General features: G+C 38.6%; 2 protein-coding genes across 2 annotated transcripts in view; both read left to right on the forward strand.

The window, feature by feature from the left end:
- MTPN (myotrophin) overlaps positions 1–22829 on the forward strand; it is a 55816-nt gene extending 32987 nt beyond the window's left edge. Inside the window, exon 4 of the mRNA XM_033194657.1 lies at positions 19604–22829. Coding sequence (XP_033050548.1) covers positions 19604–19690 — 87 coding nt within the window. The 3' untranslated portion in view covers positions 19691–22829. The remainder of the gene's footprint in view (positions 1–19603) is intronic.
- Positions 20639–22829, forward strand: LUZP6 (leucine zipper protein 6). The gene is made up of 2 exons (XM_033192084.1): positions 20639–20698; positions 22134–22829. The coding sequence occupies exons 1-2, from the start codon at positions 20639–20641 to the stop codon at positions 22314–22316; spliced, it is 243 nt and encodes an 80-aa protein (XP_033047975.1). The 3' UTR covers positions 22317–22829.
- Positions 22830–23273: the final 444 nt, after the last annotated feature.

The following is a 23273-nucleotide window of genomic DNA, read 5'->3' on the forward strand; positions in this document are numbered from 1 at the left end:
CTGGATTACGTTTATTGATTTGCGAATGTTGAACCAGCCTTGCATCCCAGGGATGAAGCCCACTTGATCATGGTGGATAAGCTTTTTGATGTGCTGCTGAATCCGGTTTGCCAGTCTTTTATTGAGGATTTTTGCATCGATGTTCATCAGGGATATTGGTCTAAAATTTTCTTTTATTGTTGTGTCTCTGCCAGGCTTTGGTATCAGGATGATGTTGGCCTCATAAAATGAGTTAGGGAGGATTCCCTCTTTTTCTATTGATTGGAATAGTTTCAGAAGGAATGGTACCAGCTCCTCCTTTGTACCTCTGGTAGAATTCAGCTGTGAATCCATCTGGTCCTGGACTTTTTTTGGTTGGTAGGCTATTAATTATTGCCTCAATTTCAGAGCCTGCTATTGGTCTATTCATGGATTCAACTTCTTCCTGGTTTAGTCTTGGGAGAGTGTAAGTGTCCAGGAAATTATCCATTTCTTCTAGATTTTCTAGTTGATTTGTGTAGAGGTGTTTATAGTATTCTCTGATGGTAGTTTGTATTTCTGTGGGGTCCGTGGTGATATCCCCTTTATCATTTTTTATTGCGTCTATTTGATTCTTCTCTCTTTTCTTCTTTATTAGTCTTGCTAGCAGTCTGTCAATTTTGTTGATTTTTTCAAAAAACCAACTCCTGGATTCATTGATTTTTTGGAGGGTTTTTTGTGTCTCTATCTCCTTCAGTTCTGCTCTGATCTTAGTTATTTCTTGCCTTCTGCTAGCTTTTGAATGTGTTTGCTCTTGCCTCTCTAGTTCTTTTAATTGTGATGTTAGAGTGTCAATTTTAGTTCTTTCCAGCTTTCTCTTGTGGGCATTTAGTGCTATACATTTCCCTCTACACACTGCTTTAAATGTGTCCCAGAGATTCTGGTATGTTGTATCTTTGTTCTCATTGGTTTCAAAGAACATCTTTATTTCTGCCTTCATTTCGTTATGTACCCAGTAGTCATTCAGGAGCAGGTTGTTCAGTTTCCATGTAGTTGAGCAGGTTTGATTGAGTTTCTTAGTCCTGAGTTCTAGTTTGATTGCACTGTGGTCTGAGAGACAGTTTGTTATAATTTCTGTTCTTTTACATTTGCTGAGGAGAGCTTTACTTCCAATTATGTGGTCAATTTTGGAATAAGTGCGATGTGGTGCTGAGCAGAATGTATATTCTGTTGATTTGGGGTGGAGAGTTCTATAGATGTCTATTAGGTCCGCTTGGTGCAGAGATGAGTTCAATTCCTGGATATCCTTGTTAACTTTCTGTCTCGTTGATCTGTCTAATGTTGACAGTGGAGTGTTGAAGTCTCCCATTATTATTGTATGGGAGTGTAAGTCTCTTTGTAAGTCTCTAAGGACTTGCTTTATGAATCTGGGTGCACCTGTATTGGGTGCATATATATTTAGGATAGTTAGCACTTCCTGTTGAATTGATCCCTTTACCATTATATAATGGCCTTCTTTGTCTCTTTTGATCTTTGATGGTTTAAAGTCTATTTTATCAGAGACTAGGATTGCAACCCCTGCTTTTTTTGTTCTCTATTTGCTTGGTAGATCTTCCTCCATCCCTTTATTTTGAGCCTATGTATGTCTCTGCATGTGAGATGGGTCTCCTGAATACAGCAGACTGATGGGTCTTGACTCTTGATCCAGTTTGCCAGTCTCTGTCTTTTAATTGGAGCATTTAGTCCATTAACATTTAAGGTTAATATTGTTATGTGTGAACTTGATCCTTCCATTATGATATTAACTGGTTATTTTGCTCGTTAGTTGATGCAGTTTCTTCCTAGCCTCAATGGTCTTTACATTTTGGCATGCTTTTGCAATGTCTGGTAGCGGTTGTTCCTTTCCATGTTTAGGGCTTCCTTCAGGGTCTCTTGTAAGGCAGGCCTGGTGGTGACAAAATCTCTAAGCATTTGCTTATCTGTAAAGGATTTTATTTCTCCTTCACTGATGAAGCTTAGTTTGGCTGGATATGAAATTCTGGGTTGAAAATTCTTTTCTTTAAGAACGTTGAATATTGGCCCCCACTGTCTTCTGGCTTGTAGAGTTTCTGCCGAGAAGTCTGCTGTTAGTCTGATAGGCTTCCCTTTGTGGGTAACCCGACCTTTCTCTCTGGCTGCCCTTAAGATTTTTTCCTTCATTTCAACTTTGGTGAATCTGGCAATTATGTGTCTTGGAGTTGCTCTTCTGGAGGAGTATCTTTGTGGCATTCTCTGTATTTCCTGAATTTGAATGTTGGCCTGCCCTACTAGGTTGGGGAAGTTCTCCTGGATGATATCCTGAAGAGTGTTTTCCAACTTGGTTCCATTTTCCCCCTCACTTTCAGGCACCCCAATCAGACGTAGATTTGGTCTTTTTACATAATCCCATACTTCTTGCAGGCTTTGTTCATTTCTTTTTCTTCTTTTTTCTTTTGATTTCTCTTCTCGCTTCATTTCATTCATTTGATCCTCAATCGCTGATACTCTTTCTTCCAGTTGATCAAGTCGGTTACTGAAGCTTGTGGATTTGTCACGTATTTCTCGTGTCATGGTTTTCATCTCTGTCATTTCATTTATGACCTTCTCTGCATTAATTATTCTAGCTATCAATTCTTCCACTCTTTTTTCAAGATTTTTAGTTTCTTTGCACTGGGTACGTAATTCCTCCTTTAGCTCTGAGAAGTTTGATGGACTGAAGCCTTCTTCTCTCATGTCGTCAAAGTCATTCTCTGACCAGCTTTGATCCGTTGCTGGCGATGAGCTGTGCTCCTTTGCAGGGGGGAGATGCGCTCTTATTTTTTGAATTTCCAGCTTTTCTGCCCTGCTTCTTCCCCATCTTTGTAGTTTTATCTGCCTCTGGTCTTTGATGATGGTGACGTACTGATGGGATTTTGGTATCAGTGTTCTTCCTGTTTGATAGTTTTCCTTCTAAGAGTCAGGTCCCTCAGCTGTGGGTCTGTTGGAGATTGCTTGAGGTCCACTCCAGACCCTGTTTGCCTGGGTATCAGCAGCAGAGGTTGCGGAAGATAGAATATTGCTGAACAGCGAGTGTACCTGTCTGATTCTTACTTTGGAAGCTTCCTTTCAGGGGTGTACTCCACTCTGTGAGGTGTGGGGTGTCAGACTGCCCCTAGTGGGGGATGTCTCCCAGTTAGGCTACTCAGGGGTCAGGGACCCACTTGAGCAGGCAGTCTGTCTGTTCTCAGATCTCATCCTCCGTGTTGGGAGATCCACTGCTCTCTTCAAAGCTGTCAGACAGAGTCGTTTGCGTCTGCACAGGCCTCTGCTGCTTCCCCTTTTGTTGTTTAGCTGTGCCCTGTCCCCAGAGGTGGAGTCTACAGAGACAGGCAGGTTTCCTTGAGCTGCTGTGAGCTCCATCCAGTTGGAGCTTCCCAGCAGCTTTGTTTACCTACTTAAGCCTCAGCAATGGTGGGCGCCCCTCCCCCAGCCTTGCTGCTGCCTTGCGGTTAGCTCGCAGACTGCTGTGCTAGCAATGTGGGAGGCTCCGTGGCCGTGGGACCCTCCCGGCCAGGTGTAGGTATAATCTCCTGGTGTGCCCGTTTGCTTAAAGCGCAGTATTGGGGTGGGAATTACCTGATTTTCCAGGTGTTGTGTGTCTCAGTTCCCCTGGCTAGGAAAAGGGATTCCCTTCCCCCTTGCGCTTCCCGGGTAAGGCAATGCCTCGCCCTGCTTCAGCTCTCGCTGGTCGGGCTGCAGCAGCTGACCAGCACCAATTGTCCAGCACTCCCCAGTGAGATGACCCCAGTACCTCAGTTGAAAATACAGAAATCACCGGTCTTCTGTGTCGCTCGTGCTGGGAGTTGGAGACTGGAGCGGTTCCTATTCGGCCATCTTGCTCTGCCCCACTCCGGCAAACTTTTTCTTAGGCATACTCTTTTTGCAAAGGCATGCCTTTGCAAACCATATGATCACTGATGTAACATTGCCACAGACAATACATAAACGGATGGGCATGGCTGCATCCCAGTACAACTTTATATACAAAAACAAATACCCAGGCCATAGTTTGCCAACCCCTGCTCTAGCTCATAAATAGTTTGGAATTTATAAGGCACGTTGTTTTAAAACCCTGACCCTCAGTGGTAAGATGGTGCTTCCTAAGTGCTACAAGGTGAGTGTGTATCCTGCTGGATGCTTTTATTAGACTATGCTAGCACTTTTTTTAATGTAGCCAAACAAGAGTTTATAGGACAGTTATCTGGGATTTTCATTATTCATTACTAAACTGGTCTTTCTGATTAAAATCTTAAACGCTTGAATAATATCAAGGTTGCACAAACACATTAGAAGGGGGCTAGACATGAAATCATATTCTTGAATAGTGTTAGCTGATGGACTTTCCCAAGTTCAGAGTTCATTTACAGTAGTCCCCCTTTTCTGCAGTTACCCATGGTCATGATGAGTACGTTACTAAGATACTTTGTGAGACAGACACCACATTCCCATAATTTTATTACAGTTAACTTTTATTAATGTGTTATAGTTGTTCTATTTTATTATTATTTCTTACTGTGCCTAGTTTATAAATTAAACTTTATCATAGGTATGTATGTATAGGAAAAAACATAGTGCAGTCATGTGCCATATAATGTCGTTTCAGTCAACAGTGTGCTTATGGAGGAGCTGGTGTGAACAAACCTACCTCACTGCTGGTCATACATAATACTTGGTAATGACTATGTTATATGTTTATGTATTTACTATACTAGGCTTTTTATTATTATTTTAGACCAGAGTTTCTTCTACTTATTAAAAAAAAGTTAGTGTAAAAGAACCTCAGGCATGTCCTTCAGGAGGTATTCTAGAAAAAGGCATTTTTATCATAGGAGTTGACAGCTCCATGTATTCTTTTGCCCCTGAAAACCTTCCAGCGGAACAAGAGGTGGAGGTGGAAAAAGTGATATTGATGATCCTGACCCTGTGTAGGTCTAGGCTCGTGTGTGTTTGTGTGTTAGTTTTCAACAACAAAGTTTAAAAAATTTTTTTAATTAGAAAAAAACTTCAGAATAAGGATATAAAGAAAAAATATTTTTGTACAGCTGTACAGTGTATTTGTGTTTTAAGCTAAGCTTTATTACAAAACAGTCAAAATGTTAAAAACATTTCAAAATTTATAAAGTAAAAAAATTACAGTGAGCTAAAGTTAATTTATTGCTGAAAAAACAAAATTTTTGTTACAAATTTAGTGTAGCCTAAATTACAGTGTTTGTAAAGTCTATAGTAGTGTGTAGTAATGTCTTAAGCCTTCACCTTCACTCACCACTCATCTCACTCAGAACAACCTCCAGTCCTGCAGGCTTCATTGATGATGAGTACCTTATACAGGTGTACCATTTTTATCTTTTATACTGTATTTTTACCATACCTTTTCTATGTTTAGATACACAAATAGTTACCATTGTGTTACAACTGCCCATAATATTCAATACTGGATATAGGTTTGTAGCCTAGGAGCAATAGGCTATACCATATATCCTACATGTGTAGTAGGCCGTATCATCTAGGTTTATGTAAGGACACTCTCTGATGTTCACACAATGATGAAATCCCCTTGTTAAGTGACATGTGGCCGTATATATTAGGGTTCATTGCTGTCTGTGGTTTCAAGGCATCCATTGGCGGTCTTGAAATATGTCTCCTGCAGATAAAAGGAGACTACTGTATTTTTCACAGTTACATATAATTGGACATCTTAATCTAGTTTTGTGCTTTAAGAAAATTCTTTAAGAGAAATAATAGTAGTTTGCCTATAGCGTTAATACACTATATCATGTGGCACATTTATTTTCCTTTTTTTATTTATTTTTATTTTTTTGAGACGAGTCTCCCTCTGTACCCCAGGCTGGAGTGCAATGACGTGATCTCGGCTCACTACAACCTCTGCCTCGCAGGTTCAGGCAATTCTCCTGCCTCAGCCTCCCGAGTAGCTGGGATTACCACACCCAGCTAATTTTTATATTTTTAGTAGAGATGAGGTTTCGCCATGTTGGCCAGGCTGATCTCAAACTCCTGACCTCAGGTGATCCGCCTGCCTCAGCCTCCCAAAGTGCTGGGATTACAGGTGTGAGCCACCACGCCTGGCCTCATGTTGTACATTTCTAATATTAACATAATACATACAATATTTAAGATTTTATTTTCTATAATACTCATTAAAATTCCATATAATTTATATAATTCCTTATAATTTTAATAAATAATTTTAAGAAGTTCAGTATTCCTAATCCTAAGGAATACTATTTCTAAATAATCAACTATGGGGTATTATGGGGAAATATCCTAAATATTTACTTCTTTTATCAATCATTTAAAGATGTTATATTTGCTATAATTTAGAATTTAGACAGATAAGCTTTCAGTCATTTATGCTGATGTGTTTACACTCCATGCCTTACGTGGTATATACTGCTATTTAAAATGACCTCTCAATCGCCTATAGAAATACGAATTCTTATAAATAAATAGGAAAAGTTGTACCCCAGCATGAGAAAATCAGAATCTCATGAGTTGAGAACTTAATGAAAGTTTCAAAACATTGTAATTAGTTTTATTCTTAGATTACAAAAATATGCTAACAGCATACTTAATTTGTTATTATAAGCTATCATTTTGTTACTAGTGATAGTTAGCATACTGAGCTATACCTGAGAGGAGAAAGCCCAAAAGAACGGCTTTTTTGTTTTCCTTTTTTTCCTCTGCTTCTGTGTCAAAAGAATTTATCTTCTCAGGAAGCCAATTCTAATCTTACAACAACAACTATATGTGTATATATACCACTGATGGTTATGCAACGCTAATTTTAGTGACTCAGCTGCCTCAGACCACTCTGTAAGTTAACTATTCCTGGCTTGAGAACAAAGGTATACTCAACTGCATTCTTACTTAAAGGAAGTCAAAATGTTTTATGCCTTATGTATAATTGCTATAGAGATTAAAAATACTGAAATTCAGTCTGCTGGGGAAATAGAAAAAACCGTCTTGTCTGGTAACATTCATGTTTTTGATGAATGTATTTTCTGTGCTTTTTCTTTTTAGTCAAGCAGGCAGTTAGTAAAACTTGAATACCCCTCTCAAGTATCAGCATTGTTGACTCCTCAGGGAAGTGTCTGTGGTGCAGAATGTGCTACTTGAATTGGGAATCAAATTGTGTAAGATACAAGGGCTGAAAGTCAGCCCTTTTCAGCATAAGCAAATTGGTGTGCTTGCAGGCAGAACAAATGCTTACTTGAATTACTATTTGTTACTTGAATTACTACCGTACCTCCAATAAAATCTGAATAGCTTTAGATATTTTCACGCTCACATTTTAGGAGTATTTGGAACCCCAAAATTCTGTTCCATATAACATGGTCAAGTTGGGTTTCAAAAAAGTTTTAGGACTGGTATTCCTCAAAGAACTCAGCAGTGCCTTACTGAATTGTCTGGTTTTTAAGAAACTGTGTCATAAAGGGCCTACCAGAATGATACATCTACAAGATTTGCGCCATAAATAACTGAAGAACCAATTGTTAGACTGTTTTGATAGGTTTCACAAATGTCATACACAACTATGCCCATGGTGTAAGTTCATTGTCGTTAACTATTTAGCTTTTTTAGACTACAGCACATCGCTTTAGCTTCTGTTAGTGATCTATGCTATGTGCTGGGGCGCCACACACCTACACATACACAAGTTTAGTTCTCAGTTCTGCTTCTTAGTAACTCTGTGGGTATGAGCAAGTTTCTTACTATCTCAGCCTAAGCTTTCTCTTCTGTAACCTAGGCCTGTACTTACCACATAGAGTTGATACGAGGATAAAATAGCTCACAGTTAGATGACATTTCCATTATACAAGTACAGTTTTGAGGGGTTTGTGTATATTAACTCATTTAATCACCACAGTAGTCTTATATAAGAGTATTTTTTTTTATCCATTTTACCATTGGGGAAACAGGCACAAAGCAATTTAGGAAATTTGCCCAGCATCACAGAACTAGCAAGAAGGGGAGTTGGAATTCAAATCCAGTCAATTTTGCTCTAGAGCTTGTGTCTGTAACCGTTACATTATACTGCCTCTCAGTATAGCCAAGTACTCAAGTGAGATAATGTGTATAAGCCGCTTGTTGAAATGCCGAGCACATCATAAATTCTCAGCAAGTGTTAAGACTGTTCAGGATTGATGGGCTTCTCAGGAAAGACTTGCTATACAAATGAGGGTTCCCTGAAGAAAATAAGCTTTATGAGAAGAACTTTGTTTCAAGTGTGAACATACTTTTTCATCTGAAACTTAGGATGTGCCGCCTCTTAAGTAATATAACTGCAGCCGGGCAGTTATATTAACCCAGCACTTTGGGAGGCTGAGGCAGGTGAATCACCTGAGGTCAGGAGTTCAAGACCAGCTTGGCCAACATGGTTAAACCCCGTGTCTACTAAAAATGAAAAAAAAAATTAGCCAGGCGTGGTGGCAGGCGCCTGTAATCCCAGCCACTCAGGAGGCTGAGGCAGGAGAATAGCTTGAACCAGGGAGGTGGAGTTTGCAGTGAGCGGAGATCATGCCATTGCACCCCAGTCTGGGCAACGAGAGTGAAACTCCGCCTCAAAAAAAAAAAGGAAAAAAGTAGTATAACAGCTCAGTATCTGAATGTCCTTGAAGAGGAGTGCTTTGAAGGCTCATTTGTACTTTAACCCATCCTCTTAATTCCATGATGAATTTTTCTCTGAAACCTTGAAATGATCTTTCTACTCATGCTAAATATGATTGCTATAGAGATGTTAAAGTCATATTTTTACTAGGGGTACCATAAGAACAAATCCAAGACCATTATAAATGCAACTGAAAATGAACTATAGTTAACTGTTCAAATAAGGAATAAAACGAAACATAAAATGTGTCTCATTGCTCACATGTGTGTGACTCTCATTTGTTAGTTTTTGTCATTTGGACAAAGTTTGAGCAGCTGCTTGGAAAGCTTGAAGTATCTGCCTGTTTAGATTGTTTTGACTGACCTTGGGCAAGTTTCTTAACTGAGCTTGAGAGCCTGTCTACAAAATGGAGTTAACAATGCCTACTTCAGGGGACTGCTGTGAGAAAAATGTTGTTACATATTTGTACTGTTACATTAAAAACTCAAAACTGCTACAAAAAATGTAAGGGATGTAATAATCACTGTGTTTTGTATTATATTAGACCTTATAGGGTATCCAGAAGTTGTCTTTACTGTCTCCTATATCAATATGTAAATTAAATATGAAAATAAGTGTACTATGAAATCATCTTGCACCAGTAGATAAAACTGCAAAGTATATATAAGTGTAGGTATTTGAATAATTTTTTAATGCCACTAAATACCAAATTCATTTTTAGTAGTTTCTGAAATTGAATTATACATGTGAGTTCTATGGTAATGGTAATATTTAAGTATATATTTAAACAGTGTAAGGTTTTAAGATTCTGAACATTTTTCTCATAGTACCAGAGAACTACAAACAGTTGCCCCAAATCATGAGATAATGGAGTTCTTTGTGAGTATAGCACAGTTTCTCAAGACTGTTCTAAAATGCATATAAATTGATTCAAAATAGTTGACAATATTCTAATGATACAGTATTACATACTTAGACAAGATAGTATTTTTTAAAAATTAATTTTTCATTTTAATTTGGACGCTTGTGTTCACTAAGGGTAAGATTTCTGTTACTATGACCCAGATGTGAATTTTTTTCATTTATTTAATATTCATTGAGCATCTGCTGGCTACCAGGCATTATCCTAGGTATTAAAGCCACAGGGACAAATATAACAGGACCCCTTCCTTCGTGGAGCTCAGCCTAATTTGGGGAAGATACACCTGTTAACAGTTAATTACAGACTGGTAAGTTCCCTAAGAGAGGTAGAGTTTAGCCATGAGTAACAAAAACCCTTACTGCAGTGATCTAAACACAAAAGTCTGAAGGTGTGCAGTCCAAGGCTAAGTGACTGGCTCCACTGTGTATGTTGTTGCTAGCCCACACTGCAAAGGACAGACCAAAATTAGGTCAGATAGCCACCTGTAGCTTTAAGGGAGTCTGAGGATTTCATTTTTTTTCAACCTCTATAGTAGAGGAAAGCAAGGAAGAGCAGATTGGAAGTGAGTTGTGTCAGATGCTGAGTGAGCTACAGTATTGACCTGTGATCTCCAGGGCACCAGCCGCCTGGGAAATCCCAGCAGGCTTCACAGAGAATCTCACAGTTGAATGAGAGGTAATTGGGTAGTTCCAAGGAAAGAACAAAGAATGTCTTTGATCCTTTACATTTTTCGAAGTCTTCATGAGACATTTAATATCAAAAGGAAGTACACACTGTATTCATTTAAATACAGGGGATATAGGAGTTAACGAGGTAAACAGATCCTCTGCTCTTGGACACCTCATTTTCTAGAGGGAAGACAGTAAAAAGGTATACAAATAAATGTAACTTATTTTCAGGTAGAAACAAGTACTGTGGGGGGGGCGGGGAAGAAACCTTTGTAAGGGTAAAAAATAACTATTTGGATAGAAAATTTCTTAAGGGTATTATATACTTTTCTCTTAAGCAGAGTAACGGCATGGTGATTTCCTTGAAGCCTTACCAGCATCCAGCCCTCGAGGGGGTCTGTTGAAGTTTTGGTTAATTGTCCTTACACTAGCTAAGCTTTAGCCGGGCTCAATCTTGGTTTCTTTCTTACTATAGTCATGTCAAGCTCTTGTCAGATGTTACTGTTGTTAGTGTGACCGTCTTCAGTAGGCCTTCTCTCCTTTCTATTTTCTGTTTCTGATTTTATTTTGACTGAGAAAGTCTGTATTTGAAATACAAATTTCTGAGTGAGGATGCCAGCATGCTTCTATGGAATGATAAAGAGCTTAAACTCTGTAAAGCTGTTTCAATGGTTTTTTAAAGTTTTGGGGTTTTTTTGTTTTTTTTTTGAGGCGGAGTCTCGCTCTGTCACCCGGACTGGAGTGCAGTGGCCGGATCTCAGCTCACTGCAAGCTCCGCCTCCTGGGTTTACGCCATTCTCCTGCCTCAGCCTCCCGAGTAGCTGGGACTACAGGCGCCCGCCACCTCGCCCGGCTGGTTTTTGTATTTTTAGTAGAGACGGGGTTTCACTGTGTTAGCCAGGATGGTCTCGATCTCCTGACCTTGTGATCCGCCCGTCTCAGCCTCCCAAAGTGCTGGGATTACAGGCTTGAGCCACCGCGCCCGGCCTAAAGTTTTATATTCACGTCGTATCAGTTCAAATCAACATAAGGTTGCTGGAATCCTTACCTGATAAGTATGTCATAAAACCTTAAACTAGAAACATTGCAATATTCCTTGAATTGCCTTTAATCCTCAACTGCAGTCTTAGTCCTTTCAGACATTCATTTTGTATTTGATTCTAAACTGCTTTCTTTCCAAAGTGAATTGACCATTCAAAACCATGCTTGCTAAAGAAAATTTTCTGAAGTAATTGGGTTATATTCCAAGGGGGAAGGGTATGTGTGTGTTTATGTGTATATGTAGATAGGTAAATCCATATGCATATATAGAGATAACACACAGTTTGCCCTCCATAGCCATAGGTTTTGCATCCATGGATTCAACCACAGATCAAAAATAGATTCAGAAAAATAATTAATAGCACAGTAATTAAAAATAATATAAATTAAAAAGCAATACAGTGTAACAACTAGGTGAGCCTTGAACAATGCAGGGGCTTAGGGTTGCCAATCCCTGCACAGTCAAAAATCCACATAGAATTTTTGACTCCCAAAGAACTAATAGCTTCCTGTTGACCAGAAGCATATGGATGACATAAACAGTCAACACATATTTTTTGTATGTATTATATACTGCATTGTTACAGTAAAGTAAGCTGGAGGAAAGACTATTAAGAAAATCATTACAAAGACAAAATACATTTACTATTCATTAAGTGGAAGTGGGTTACCATAAAGACCTTTTGTCTTTATCCTCATTTTCTTTGCTTCAGGTAGCTTGAGGAGGAGGAAATGGGGGTTGGTCTTGCTGTCTCAGAGGAGGAAGAGGTGGAAGGAGGGATAGGAGAGGCAGGCACACTCCATGTAACTTTTATTGAAAAAAATCTACTTATAATTGGACCTGCACAGTTCAAACCCATGTTGTTCAAGGTTCAACTGTATTTATATAGCACTTACATTGTATTAGGTATTATAAGTAATCTATAGATAATTTAAAATATAAAAGAGGATGTGTGTATGTTATATGCAAATCCTAAGCTATTTTGTATAAGGGATTTGGGTATCCAAGAGGGAGTCAGGAACCAATCCCCCTCACACACAGAGGGATGACTATATATATAGATGATTGTATTTATATTTGGTTCCAGAGAGAGAGAGAGATGTCTCTGTGTGTGTGTGTGTGTGTATCCAATTAGCACTTGGATATGTATATGTGTGTGCGTGCATGTGCGCACTAATTTTCTGCCTGATTTTATAAATTTTGCATAGAAACAAAGCTGCTGGTTATTCTGTCATTTTATCAGTATAACTGTAAGCAGCATCTTCAGAAACTTTGACAAAAGCCTTTTGTCAATAGAACATCAGATAACCTCTGTAGGAGTTTGAGAGTTTATCCTTAAAATGTTACTAGTCTAGTTCTCTTGGCCTATTTGTACATGATAACAACTGATAATATACAGTGGAATTAGGCTATCTGAAGTAAGAAGTAGATAAAGATGACAAGCAGGTAAAGATACGTTCTTGTTGTTTCATGTGGGTATATCTTATCTTTCCAGCTAGATTGTAAATTATTTATGGGTGGAGATAGCATGACTTGAAGTTTTTTTAAACATTCTCCATGTTTGAACTCACACTATCAAATAATACTTAATTATCTACAAGTGTGGCATTTGAAGATCAATAAATTACTTGCAATGTCTAAAAAACGTTTACTGCCTAGAATGACAACCAACCTGTCTGGGTCGCTTTACCTTGGCCATAGCAACCTTTTTCTCCTCCAGAAAACTTCAGAAAAATCAGCAGAATCATGCTCTAAATGTAGGCAAATGAACCTAGTTCTGATTGTAATCAGATGTCAGCAATAAAGGGACTTCTATGTTGAAATTACCTGAAAATAAGTATGTTATGTAGTGTGCTAGTAGGCAGGCAGCCTATTCACAATGGAAATGCTTTGTTGATCTATTCACAGCAGTCTGTCTTTAAATCTGCCTGATTCAATACTATAATTATTTTATCAAGTTCCTTATCATATATTTTTAGTTCCCATTTGTATCTGTTTTTGTTTTGTTTTGTTTTGAGATGAAGTCTCGCTCTGTCACCCAGGCTGGAGTGCAGTGGCGCAATCTCGGCTCACTGCAACCTCCGCCTCCTGGGTTCAAGTGATTCTTCTGCCTCAGCCTCCCCAGTAGCTGGGATTACAGGTGCCTGTCACCATGCCTGGCTAATTTTTGTATTTTTTGTAGAGAAGGGGTTTTGCCATGTTGACCAGGCTGGTCTCGAACTCCTGACCTCAGGTGATCTGCCCACCTCAGCCTCCAAAAGGGTCAAGATTACAGGTGTGAGCCACTGTGCTCAGCCTGTATCATTTAATAAACATTTATTGATTACTTCTTATTGGGCCTGTGCAAGGCCTTGGGATTGCAAAGACTAATAAGCCTTGTTCCTGCCCTCAACATAGTCTGATAAAGGGAGACAAATATGTAAAACAATCAGTGCATTGAAGCATTGTGGTTGCTGTGACAAGAGTTATATGCAATATGTAAAGACATGAAGAAGAGGGCAGTTGTGGTCTTAGGAAGTTAAGGGGGTAGTGTGTTATGAATAAGAATGTCATTACAGCTCCAGGTACCACCATTGTAATTTCATAAAGCAGTTGACACTTGAGCTGAACCTTAGAAACTTAGTGTCTAAGAGTCCAGTAGAGAATTGGGGCACCATCCCAAGCAGAAGCAACAACGAGAAAAGTCACAGGGACAAGAAAGAAACCATGGCGTATTAAAGTACAGCACGTTGTTTGGCATAGCCACACAGTCAGGTAGAAAGGATTTAACAAGGCCTATGACTAAAGAGGTAGGTAGGGAACAGATTCTGCCTTCATGCATCATGTCATTTATCTTTATTCTATTTCATGAGAATGCCATTAAGGGCTTTTAGGTATTATGAACAGTATGATCAGACTGGCATTTGAGAAAGACACCCAAACATGTGGAGTCTGAATTACAGTTGTGTAATTAAAAAAAAAAAAAAAAAGGCTGGGGACAGTGGCTCATGCCTGTAATCCCAGCACCTTGGGAGGCCAAGGCGGGTGGATCGCGAGGTCAGGAGATCAAGGCCAGCCTGGCTAACACAGTGAAACCCCATCTCTACTAAAAATACAAAAAAAAAAAAAAAATTAGCCAGGCGTGGTGGTACAGGCTTGTAATCCCAGCTACTCAGGAGGCTGAGGCAGAAGAATTGCTTGAACCCAGGAGGCGGAGGTTGCAGTGAGCCAAGATTGTGCCACTGCACTCCTGCCTGGGTGATAGAGCGAGACTCCATCTCAAAAATAAAATAAAATAAAATAAATCATTGCATCAAAATGTTTATACCTGAACTAAAAAAGTGATGGTAGCAATGGAGAACCAAGGACAGATGGGAAATGTTAATAGTATGGTCTGAAGACTAAATAAACAAGAACTGCATACTGTCCTCCACATCTTCTGGAAGATGATAGTATTCTTCACCTTGTTAGAGAATATTGAAAAAGGAGCAAGGTTTATAGGAAAAGATTACAGATTCCTTTTGGGAGAGGTTAAATTCAAGGTATTTATGGAACTTAAAATAGGTAAGTCTCAAAGCCAGTCCTCAGAATGAGGACAATAAAGGTTGGACATGGATGAGATGATTAGGAAGAGCATGTTGAGCAAGTTATGAAGAGTGTTAAAGACCTGAACCCTGTATAAAGGACAGCCAGAGAAAGTAAAGGGAGGCAGGGGAGAGTAGAAGGAGTTGGTACAGGAGGGAGAGGCAGGCTAGGCAGGAGAATGTGGAGATAGTCTGTCTTCAGAGTTAGGACAATAATGAGTTGGGAATAAGACCATCATCACTGTTCAGATACCATATATATTGACTAGACTTGGCATTTAGAGGATGTTAGTGACTTATTTCAAAGTGTTTTCAGAGCAGTGTAGGTCAGGTTGCAAATTGTCTGCCATGTCTGATTTTTAGAAGGAAAACCCCAGGTTGTAGTTGTCCACATGGCAGCCTAAGTAGTCCTTGTGTCTCAGCTTTCCTTGCAGTTTTCATTATGGCTATGTGTCTCACTTTTAGGCTAATGGGATATGCACAAATGATGTGTGTCACTTCCAAATCATTACAAAATAGGAAGCCACTTGCTGTGGACTTTTCTCCTTATCTAGAAGGCTAAAAGCCACACTGCTATAAAGAACTACCCGAGACTGGATAATTTATGAAGAGAAGAGGTTTAATTCACTCACAGTTCCTCAGGCTGTATAGGAGGCATGGCTGGGGAGGCCTCAGGAAACTTACAATCCTGGCAGAAGGCAAAGGGGAAGCAGTCATATCTTCTCACTGTGGCAGGAGACAGTGTGAAGGGGGAGGTGCTACACACTTTTAAGCAACCAGATCTCATGAGAACTCTATCACAGGACAGCACTAGGAGGGTAGGGGGTGGTGCCAAAGCATTAGCACCCGTGACCCAGTCACCTCCCACCAGGCCCCACCTCCAACTTTGGGAATTGCAGTTAGACTTGAGATTTGGGTGGGGACACAGAGCCAAATCATTTTAATTCGTAAGTTTGTGGGACTGGGGAAAACTCAGGCTGCTACTGTAAGTGTTACCTTCTGATTCTTTCACTTGTGAGGATTGCACAGGTTGCAGTATTGGAACAACAGAGAGAAAATGACTAGTCATATTAGTCTGCTAGGTGCCACCATGAGCAGCATTTACCTAGAAATAATTTGAACGTCACTTATTTTAACTATAAGAATTGATAAAAACACAGTTTTTACATACCAGAATATTAGTTAATCTTGACAAAATAGAAGAGCTGACAAATTAGGAGGTGAAGGGAGTGATGGGAAGGTTGAGAAAGTATCTTATAAAATTACTTTATAAGAATTGATGGAACAAGAAATACAGGTTTAAATAAATATCATTTACATTTATAAAGAACAAAATATTTTAAGTATAAGAAATTGCGAGGGTCTAGGGAAGGGTGGTAGTGATGAGCTAAAGGCTTATCAATGTAGCAGGAAGTCAAAGATAAAATCTAAAGTTATAGCTCAAATATCAGCATGAGTATATTATTTAAAGTTATGCAAATAATTAAAAACAATTTAAAAATGGTTTCTTCAAGGAAGCGATAGGGCCAAATATACTTAAATTCTTCAGTTATTGCATCAAGTACCAAAAAAAGTTGTTTTAATATTCCTACCTATATTGACAAGACTGGTTCATCTTTTTTTTTTTTTTTTTTTTTTTTAGAGCAACTGGTTTTACTTTATTAAATTCATTCTTTCTTTATTTATTTATTTTATTTTAGACTGAGTCTTGCTTAGTTGCCCAGGCTGGAGTGCAGCGTCTTGATCTCATCTATGCTTACTGCAACCCCCGCCTCCTGGGTTCAAGTGATTTTCATGCCTTAGCCTACAGAGTAGCTACGATTACAGGCGTGTGCCACCACATGAGGCTAATTTTTGTGTTTTTAGTAGAGATGGGGTTTTGCCATGTTGGCTAGGCTGGTCTGGAACTCCTGGCCTCAGGTGATCCACCTGCATAGGCCTCCCAAAGTGCTGGGATTATAGCTGTGAGCCACTACGCCTGGCCTTAAATTTATTCTTAAGTATTTTATCCTTTTTGATGCTACTACAAATGGAATTTTTAAATTACATTTTTGAATTGTGAACGTTTTATCATTATGAAATGTCCTCTTTGTCTCTAGTAATTTTTTTTATCTTAAGGCTTCTTTTGTCTGATATAAATATAGTCACTCTACTTATAATTACTCGATCATTTTTTAAGCAAGTATATATGTATACATATTTAGAACAGAAGAGTAGAAGGAAAGACTAAGATGTTAACATTACTTGTATCTAACCTATAGAATTATGAGTTTTCTAAGTTTGCATCATAATTAGGAAAAAGGTGACATGCACATTTTAAAAATATTTTATCTAAATACTTCTGGTTGCAAATAGCAGAGATAAGTCAACAAGCAGAAAAGGAGTTTTTGAAAAGCTACTGGCCTGGTTGCAGAATCAACAGGAAAAGCTGGGAACCAGGCTGAGAAGAGACTGAGCTGTGGCAACTGCAGGGCTCTGGGTAGCAGGAACTTCTCAGCTGGTTCATCGAAGGGGATGCCCCAGAAATGAGCTCTGACTTCTTATATTCCCTCTTTTGATCTCTTCAGTCAAGATTCAAAATCTAGGAGAGAGTATTCCGCTTGAGTTAAATAAATATTTGAAATTTGGTGAGGAAAATAAGCATCTCCGTTTTATAATCCTAGGACTGTAGAGGACACTGGGAATGGGTAAGGGGAACAGAAATACACTTACAATGAATATGATCTAGTATTTGGTAGCACAACAGGGCTACAGTAAATTGTTAACTGTTATTAACAACTTATTTACAATTGTTAACAATTTACTGTGTATTTTAAAATAAGTGAAAGAGCAGAATTAGAATGTTCTAACACAAAGACGTGATAAGGGCCCTGATTTGATCATTACACATTGTATGACTGTATCACAACATCATATACCCCACCAATATGTAGAACTGTTCTGTACCCATGATAATTAAAAATTCAAATGTTAAAAAATAATAGGGGACAAATGATTCCCCGAGATGAAATTAGGGTGCTGCCATCAAATGGAGGGAAATAAACTCCGGTAGCTAAAAAGCAATAGAAGTTCACTATAATATGTAACTGTTAATGCAGAATTACAGTTTATAATGCTAGTCATAAAAACAGCCATCAAAATGAATAAGAAATAACTTTTTTGAATACAGTTATCCCAGTTGTCCCTTAACCCTTGCGACAGGACTCATAGCATTGAAGTTCTCACGCACTGACGTCCCTCGCACTTGACCCTGAATTCCATGTCTTCCATGAAGCAGTTAAATTGATTTAGAAATGAGGAAATAGAGACTTTTATAATAATACTGAGGACTTTGTGATCATTTAACACTTCCTAGAATGTCATCTCCTCCCTGGTTTACTAACCAATTAGCCTATACTCCTCGTCAAGACTCAGCTCAGGCTTTTTACCTCATCTCGGAAGACTTTCTCCCTTAAAACGCCCTCCTGCCACGTCCTGTTCTGATTATGGGCCACTCATCCCTGTTACTGTTCTCGTCTCAAGGTGTTGTGTTGGTTGAGTTGTCTGACTCTCATACCATCCAGACTGGCAGACTCTTGTCTTATTTTTCTTTGATTCTCCAGTCCTTTACACAGGATGTGCACATTAAACATTCAGTAAATATTTGTTGAGTGAATGGGTGGATTTGCCAAAGAAAAGGGTAAGGCGTCCCATGTAGAGCCCACATGGATAAAGGCGTGACACACAGCAGGAACTGGTGGGAAATTCTGTAGGATTAGAGCATGGAGAGGTTAACTGGAGAAGAGACTGGTCAAGTTTACCAGTGTTAGCCTCTAAAGGACCATATATGCCAAGTTTAAACAATTCTGTAGGCGTCAGCAACGAGCAGAAGAATGCGTGAGATTTGGCAAGGGGAGTGGGTCAGGACTCTAGAGATTATGTGATGAATAAATACTGGCTGGAGCTAGAGCTGGTGAAGAGAACCCTCAGATGGTAGGATGTTGTCTCTGGAAGTTAAGAATCAGACCTGGTTTGGGAGCAGATGAACCTACCATGCACCTAGGCACTTTTCCAGGTGCTGGGAGTACAGTGGTGAATTACTGCCCCCATGGAGCTTTCATCCAGAAAGGGCAGACAGATAAAACAACATTCAGGCACAAAAGGGCACATGCACCCTCTCAAAACCAGAATGCCGTGTTGCAGATAAAATGTTCCAAGGCAGCACTCTCCAGGTTAAGCGTTCAGAGCGGTCTGGTATCTGCACTGAATATTTCCCTACAATATCGCAGGGAACCTTCTTACAGTCCGCCTCTTAGGCATTTACTGCGAAGTGTTTACAAGTAAAATGACCAATACTGTATATGTTCTTGATGTAGAGTGCATTAAGTATTATATACAAAAAGTGTTTCAAATAAGAAAAAATAATTTGTCACAGAAATACTTTAGCAGAGTGATTTACTTTTTCCCCGTTTCATACTGTGCATAGGGATATTATTTTTAAAGCCTAATTAGATAAATATATGATAGTATAAATAAAAGCCAGTGATTGCCTGGGTTAATTTTGTAGCTTACAATTCTTAGTGCCTGAAAAATAATGGGGCGTTTTTACAACATTAATCCATAACATTGCCAGCTTTTTTGTTTTTCTGCAGTAGAATAGTCTCCACTAGTAAAGATTTTTTAATTCTTGATGTAAACATTAACCTGTGCCATGCAATCTAGTCTTACATTCTCTTCCCCCAGTTGTGGGCTCATTGAATGATAAGGACCCTTTCCTCTCTTTTCCAGGGTGCTGATAAAACTGTGAAAGGCCCAGATGGACTGACCGCCTTTGAAGCCACTGACAACCAGGCAATCAAAGCTCTTCTCCAGTGATGGATGGATGGACTGATAACTTGGGAAGAATGACTCTCCTGTGGCCTCACACTGCTGCCTGTCTGTCTGTCACTCTCTATCTGCCAGCTTCTTCAGCTAAATACTTTAAGAGGGGTGAGGGGAGAGAGAAATTCATAACAAATCAGACTACCGGGAAAAAAAAAAAAGTGTTTTGGAGGAGGGGCAAAAAGAACCATGATCAGGCTTTTACTGGGATTCCTGATCAAGTAAGCCTCTTCCCTTTCTAATACACCTTATACCCAAGGGAGAGCAAAGACAAAATACACCAGTATCATTTGACCTTTTCAGCTCCCTAGCTAATTTATTAATTGATTGTGTTGAAGGTCTGATTCTACAAAGGCCAACTCGACATATTTGGTAGCCCTAACTGTGTAAACAGTAGTGGCTGCTGTGATGTAAACTTAGGGTGCTGAGATAAGCAATTAGCTCTAGCCTTCTGCCTTAAGAATGCATTCTACTGGGGATTTCCTGGCATAGTTAAGAGCGCTGCCTATAAGGTTGGTGACCAAATCTTTCCTCAGTGACTTGAAGCTTTATGTGAAAGCTTAGTTAAGGTGAGGAGGGGCACACTCCTAAATTGCTGGATGACTGAACTTTGGATTTTCTCTCCCCTTTCACATGGATTTCATGTCTCTTTAGATAAAACTGACTAGTTTTATTTATAAAATCTTAAGTTTTGGAAGTCTAAAGGAGAAACCATTCCAGTATGCATATTTTTTTCTCCTCTAGATTCATACATTTATATAGCATTGAAACACTTTCAAACTCCTGCTGGTAGTAAAAGGGGATTTAAAAATAGAATCATAGCCATAAGCCTGTTAGTATCATATAAAGAGAGAACAGTTATCTTAGTACCTATGGATTTTCTTTATTTGCTGTTTGAATGGACCTCGGTTATGTATGGAGAATTAAGGAACATTCTTTGGAATGCCTCTCTCAGACCCATCTTGGATGCTGATTACTTATTGCACCAAAGCTATCACTGGGGTGAGATTTACTGTTTGGACAAATGTAGCCCCATCCCTTCAAAAATATACTTGTAACCAGGTTTCCCAGAGTTGCTGATAGGCTTCTGCTGAACATACGCCAACCCACCTGCATAATATATTTTTGTTGCTTTTATAAATCATGCATCGCATAAAGTGTGACAACTCCAAAATGTATTCTCTGTTCTTAGAATACAGTGCCCTAAAATGGTGTTCTTATGACCTGCAGAAAATATTTACACATATTTCCAAATATTTATTTCATGAGCAGTACAGCTAATTAAAATATATAAGCTTAAATTTTATATCTTGCATTTAAAATGTTAAGATTCCTTTGACTTGCCATCCATATAACCTTACTAAAAATATTAAGAGTTTTTTCTTAGCCAAGTCATGCAATAATTGAATGTACCTCAAATTTTTAGAGAGGGGAGGATGGGTTAGGGACTGATACTCAGATTGTGGGTAATAATTGAATTGATTTTTAAAGGCAACGTAGCATTCTACAGCAGGGTTAAACTATTACCAAGAACAGTCACCCTGGTTAATAACAAGTTTTACTGATCAGTTGCTGATGGGGCGTGTGGGCGTGTGTGGGTGTGGGTGTGTATATTTCCCCATGTGCCCTTTTTTTAATCCGTGGCTTTTTCACTTACAACTAGCCTAACCCTGTAATTTTCCTATATCCAAGAAAACAATCACAAAGTAGTGGTTTAAATACTTTGTTGTATTTGGCTAATTTTGCTGTCTTAATGCAGCCTGTTAGGAGTTGGGTTAAAAATCAGTAATCAGTACTTTATTACATCACTGAACTAAAATATGGAGACATCCTCATTGAAAATGGAGGGCACTCTGTCAGTCTATAACTATCAATGTAGTGCAACAGGGTGTTTTGATACCTTTGTTTTCACCTCTTGACATAAAGGCTTGAATTTTTTCCCTTGACATAATTTTCACCTTTGCTTTCAAAGTGTTTTGTTGTAGTTGGCTATTGCAGAGAGTGCATTGTCCTATCATTCCCAAACCTGGTCTGCTTTCTACATTCATGGTATGGAAACCATGTAATTCTTTGTACAGTTTATCCTGATGTTCCTTGTAATGCAGTAGAGGCTATTTCGCCTTCCCTCTTCTTTCTCAACCTTTTTGTAAACCCCATAATTATGAAGCTATTGCTTGAGAAAATAACATATAAACATAGAATAGAATAGACTGACCAAGATGGTTCACAGTTTCTTTTTTTAACTAGGTTATTTATAATGTATTTCTGAACCACTTGGCAGACAAATTCACAACACTTAATGTTCATATTTTGAGTAAAGGAAGCTAAAACCATGTCTGCTTTCTGGTACTACATGCATTAGCAAAAAGTTAAGTAAGTTTTGTTCTCCACTGAAGTAATACTTAACATCTCAGAAAAAATCTTGCATGTTCTGTAGTTTTGTATTAAATCAGTCATTTCATATGCACTATATCAAGTACAAACAGGTAGTTTACCTGTTTATAGTAGTGTACTAACAAAGTCTCCCTTGCAGCTTCAGACTGGTATCTATAGGCTTATCGTTCAAATACAGCACTTGAATATCCCAAGTAGTTCTTCTACGCATAGCTCACCTTTCTAAACCCAGTTAAGCATGGAAGAGAGGTAGTAGGTAGGTGCAGTGTGTGGAAGCTGCAGACAAGTAGGCCTTTTATTCATTGATTTCTTTTCCCAAGTACTGGATTTTAAATCTATGTGTATCTATTTGATTTTTTTTTCTAATATTTCAATTGAGCTGCTGTTTTCTTCCATGCAATATTGTATACTCAATTGTGTATAGAAGACGCTGGTGAGAGTGCCCTCCTACATAAATAAGCAATTGCAGTGTTTTGCATGCAAAATATAAAAAATTTAAATTGTCCTGATTCTATTTTGTAAATGGAGAAACAATCATATCTTTCTAAGCAGTAATGGAGGAAGACTAGTGCTTTGTGCATTTTGATATATTTGAGTTCATTTTTTCCACAATGTCATACTTTTGACACAATTGGGTTTCTCATAAGTATCCTAGTTCATGTACATCCGAATGCTAAATAATACTGTGTTTAAGTTTTGTGTTGCAAGAACAAATGGAATAAACTTGAATTGTGCTACAGCTAGTGTGTCAGCAGCATTTTTCTCAGTTACTATCAGTTTCATTTTGTAGTCATCTCTAAAACTATACCAGAAGCTTGATTGACTCAAACATTTAGTTAATCTAAATTAATATATCCCACTTCTAGAAAAAAAAATGAATGGAGGGAAAATAAAACATGAAGATTTAATTGAAGTAAACCTTACCAGTCTTTGAAAGGATTTGCTTTTGTGTCAGTCTCCTGACATTAATTGTTTTACCGTAACTTCAGTAATGCTCCTGGTTGATGGGGAACAAGGTATAGCCAACACATCCCAGAGCGTCAGGATCTTCAGAGGGGTTGAAGAAAATGAAGTCGTGGTTAAACCTCTTTGATCCTTTCATTGCTTACATTTCTTGGAGATCTGCATTTCCCAAACTCAGCTACAAGCACCTTTTTAGAGTGTAATTTTCAGGATGATTATT

Source organism: Trachypithecus francoisi, unplaced genomic scaffold (assembly GCF_009764315.1).
Source record: "Trachypithecus francoisi isolate TF-2019V2 unplaced genomic scaffold, Tfra_2.0 Lachesis_group4, whole genome shotgun sequence".
NCBI classification, from domain to species: Eukaryota; Metazoa; Chordata; class Mammalia; order Primates; family Cercopithecidae; genus Trachypithecus; species Trachypithecus francoisi.

What these genes read in the sequence shown, in the direction of transcription:
- LUZP6 (XM_033192084.1), top strand. Translation starts at nt 20,639, where the DNA reads ATGCCTCTCTCAGACCCATCTTGGATGCTGATTACTTATTGCACCAAA. An exon ending in GCACCAAAGCTATCACTGGG is followed by an intron (nt 20,699 to 22,133) that starts GTGAGATTTACT and finishes CATGTTCTGTAG; the next exon opens with TTTTGTATTAAATCAGTCAT.